This window comes from Octopus bimaculoides, chromosome 16 (genome assembly GCF_001194135.2).
Source record: "Octopus bimaculoides isolate UCB-OBI-ISO-001 chromosome 16, ASM119413v2, whole genome shotgun sequence".
Taxonomy (NCBI): domain Eukaryota; kingdom Metazoa; phylum Mollusca; class Cephalopoda; order Octopoda; family Octopodidae; genus Octopus; species Octopus bimaculoides.
The window spans coordinates 36,607,089-36,611,468 of NC_068996.1; the positions used below are offsets into that span (position 1 = coordinate 36,607,089).

Genomic DNA, 4,380 nt, shown 5'->3' on the forward strand with positions numbered 1-4,380 from the left:
ATTATTATTATTATCATTATTATTATTATTATTATTATTATTATTATTATTATTATTATTATTATTATTATTATTTTATTATTATTATTATTTTATTTTTATTATTATTATTATTATTATTTTATTATTATTATTATTTTATTTTTATTATTATTATTTATTATTATTATAATTATTAAGGCGGCAAGCTGGCAGTGTAATCTTCTAGTCCCCTGCTCCCAAATTTCAGGCCTTTATTATTATTATTATCATTATTATTATTATTATTATTATTATTATTATTATCCAGTAGTCTTATCTTTATCACATGCTTTCACTGCACTACTGAGTGTAGCTCTGTGTGCCTTGGGTATGTGCTGTGGTTTGTTGTGGTGCTCTTATGGTTACTGTATTGAAAGTGCTTTACATAAGATCTGCGTGGTGCCTTAGTAATGCTATTTTCTGTATGTTATATGATTTTAAATCTGCACCTCTGAGATGTGAACAACAAACAAAGTAGCCAGCCCTATATGTTCTGGTGGCCTTTAACAAATTATATATAACAAAAATTACAACAATAACCAACTCTGAAACATGAACTAACAAACTTATGAATGATGCAACAAGCATCTTCTACTCTTTGAACTTCGTTGAATTTTTTAAAAATTTCTATTTGAAAAAGGTGTTGATTGACAGGGATGTGCTGTCTCCCAGTAAATTTGTTGAAAGGGAGCGGACCTACTCTAAGCTGGCACCTGATGGCTGAGAAGCATAGAGGAGAGAAGAGCACTTGCTGTGTTACTCTTGGTGAATAGGAAGGGCTTGAGATCTGTAGGGTTCCTTGGTGGCCTGTGGGGGGCATTTTCCCTCTCTCCTGTTTAGAATTATGTCAGGATGCTCTTATATATATTCATATTTATGCACACACATGTAGGGGGAAAATTTGGTAAATTGTATGTCCCACAATAATTGATATTGTTCTTAAAATAAATTCTTAGAAGATGGGAAATAAATAAAAAAATACCTAGAGGTTGACATGTAGACTAGTTCCTCTTTAGCTCTGCAATATTGTACACTGCCCACGTGTTGCTCATGTAGTCTCTATATCTCTTACATTGTCCTATTGTCTTACATCTAACACCATGTTATTCTAAAAATCAACTGTTTTTACTTTATAGTTTTATGGTTATTACATTTCATTTCCAACTCTTATCCGTATCTTCCTGTTAGCTACTTCGTTAATTAACTTAACGTAAATCCTCGAGTATAACCCGCACTTTTTTCTCAAAATTTAAAGGTCAAAATCCCTAGTGCGTACTATATACGGGGTTTAAAATGAAATATATTTTCTAAGTGATAAATATGTAAAGGCAATTTATTTAATATTTATTATCCACTGACTTTATTAGTTATTTCTTTATTTTCTGCAAACAAAGTGCACAAAAAAGCTACCCGTTTGCATTATGTTATATATACAATAATAATAAACGACATTACCGTATATATATTTACAAACCAAGGACGTTATATAGACCTCCTTGACTCAAGTTAGAGAAGGGGTGCGTATTATACACAAGGTTTCGGTTTTTCAGAGGTACAACCCCCTAAAAATCCCCTGTGTATTATACTCAAGGGTGGACTGTACTCGAGGATTTACAGTATATACACTACATTAATTCAGTTATTTTTTTATATTATTACCTCCCTTGCATCATTACATTATGGGAACTTGTAAGTAAAAAAAAGAAAAAGGTAATAGTGGTTTTGGTGAATGGAAAACTGTCATACAATATAATGTGTGCTTGTGTACATGCATGTGTGTGTATGTGTGTGAATTTTTGCTTTCTGTGTTTAGTTTGAGCTACCGAGAGTGCCTTTTATCAATATGTCTCTGTCAACAAATCGCTCGCTAGATCTACCCCCATCAAAGATGAGTTGAATTGAAACGTCCCATATTAGAAATACAAGCAAGGGTTAATGATTAGGAGAGCATCTGACTATTAAAAAAATGCTTCGATAATGTATTTGTTTAAACTTTGCTAGCATGAATGAATGAGCACACATATGCCCCATCTACACACATACACGTGCACACACACATACATTTAAACATTTAAGTTCTGAGGAAGCTACAAGATGATGCACAAACACTCAGCTGTAAGTGTACTGCATCTTATTGCAGAAACAGATGTAAGCCAATGAAGTTGATTATTTAAATTTTTATTTCTTTGTCATTTATTTAATGTCTTATTACTGCTCTGTACTCAACTGATGTTTTATTCTCAAGCATAAAGATACTTAGTTCTAACACCAGGTTATTAGTATCGCTATACCTAAAGTGAAATCTTTACATACATAAATAACACACACACATATACATCTGAGAGATCTACATGAAGTAAGGGTAGATATTTTCAAAACACAGTTTAACCTCCTGCTGTCCAAGGCCCCTGATGAACTTACATCATGACAAGGTGCCCTCAAAAGGGCACCAATGTTGAACTCCCCCTTTCACCAAAAGCCAATCACAAAAGCATGCCTAGTGAAAAGATAACACTGATGGTACCCCAGCATGACCACAGCCTTTGGGCTTAAACACATAAAAGAATATATATATAAACATATATATATATATATATATGCATATATATGTATAGCGGCACTGGCAGCGAGGTTGTTGCCAGTGCCGCTGGACTGGCTCCTGTGCAGGTGGCATGTAAAATACACCATTTTGAGTGTGGCCGTTGCCAGTACCACCTGACTGGCCTTCGTGCCAGTGGCACGTAAAAACACCCACTACACTCTCGGAGTGGTTGGCGTTAGGAAGGGCATCCAGCTGTAGAAACCCTGCCAAATCAGATTGGAGCCTGGTGTAGCCATCTGGTTCGCCAGTCCTCAGTCAAATCGTCCAACCCATGCTAGCTTGGAAGGCGGATGTTAAACGGTGATGATGATGATACACGCAGTTATCATTTTCTTTCGAAACACTTAGACAGCATACAAGTACTCAAGTCAAACCTGAAGCATTAGATAAGTACAATGGATATAATAGAAAAAGTTCAAATCAGACAAACTTCGGTTAACATAAATATATATATATATATACAGATTTAATTAAAATAAAAATAAGAATATATATAATAACTGTTTTAGAGTCTTCTATTTATTACTGTAACCAACCGCATTTCAGTTGTGTGTGTGTATAAGTTTGTATACGTGTAAGTGTGTGTGTATGTATGTATATATATATGTATGTATCACCTTTTACATGTACTCAAAAAACAGTACCTGAATAACCTAAAACTTTCATTTCTTTTGATGATTTATTCCAGATCTTAACTACTGCGGAACTTATCAACCTTGCTTGAATGGTGGCATTTGCCAAAACACCAAACCTGATGAATATTCTTGCACCTGTTCTAAAGGATTTTCTGGAGGAAACTGTGAAATAGGTACGTTTTCTTTTATCATAAAGGTGGCAGCACTGAAATCATTAGCATAACATTATCATATATTAATATTATTGTTGGTAATGAATTGGAAGACTCTATAAGTGCAGGTATGGCTGTGTAGTTAAGAAAGTTTCTTCCCAGCCACATGGTCTTAGGTTCAGCCCCAGTTCGTGACACCTTAGGTAAGTATTTTCTATTATAGAACTTAGCCTACCAAGGTGGATTTTGTATGGGAAAGCTGAATGAAGTCTGCACGCGTGCACACACACACACACACACACACACAGATAAAGTTAGATAAGGCCAATTTATGGAGTTACCCTGAGTTTCATGTCCATAAAGTGCTTAGTTTACAGCATATCATCAGATCCCAAACCTGTTGGTTTATGACCTGTCTAGCAAGTACTAGGTTTCACGTGAAACCCAGGGTAATGCCATAAACCTGCATTATCTAATTTTATATAATATATTGCTCTATACCTTAGAGTCTGCTTCTTTTTTCTATTCATGTTTTACCGACAACATATAAAGTGATAGTATGTTGTCAACTTAATGTGGCAGTCCCATGAAAGGGAAGAAGGCTACTGCTATTTAGCCCTAGGAAACACCGATTCCTTTTGGACTTCCCTTTTATGAGACTGTCACATTAAGTTGACAACATATTATCACTTTATCGTGCTGCTATTGCATAAATCTCTCTGAGAGATTTAGAAATGTATTATTTCTATTTTCAAAAGTCAGTGAATATATATATATATATATATATATATGACACAGGAATGACTGTGTAGTAAGTAGCTTGCTCACCAACCACATGGTTTCGTGCTGCATGGCACCTTGGACAAGTGTCTTCTACTATACCCTCGGGCCAACCAAAGCCTTGTGAGTAGATTTTGTCGACAAACTGAAAGAAGCCCATTGTATGTATGTGTGACTGTGCTTGTCCCCA

At 34.8% G+C, this 4,380-nt stretch overlaps 1 protein-coding gene across 1 annotated transcript in view; it reads left to right on the plus strand.

Annotated features, from left to right (window-relative positions):
* LOC106875633 (protein jagged-2) overlaps positions 1 to 4,380 on the plus strand; it is a 123,616-nt gene that overhangs the window by 89,787 nt on the left and 29,449 nt on the right. Inside the window, exon 5 of the mRNA XM_052973489.1 lies at positions 3,312 to 3,431. Within this exon, the coding sequence (XP_052829449.1) occupies positions 3,312 to 3,431 (120 nt within the window). The remainder of the gene's footprint in view (positions 1 to 3,311; positions 3,432 to 4,380) is intronic.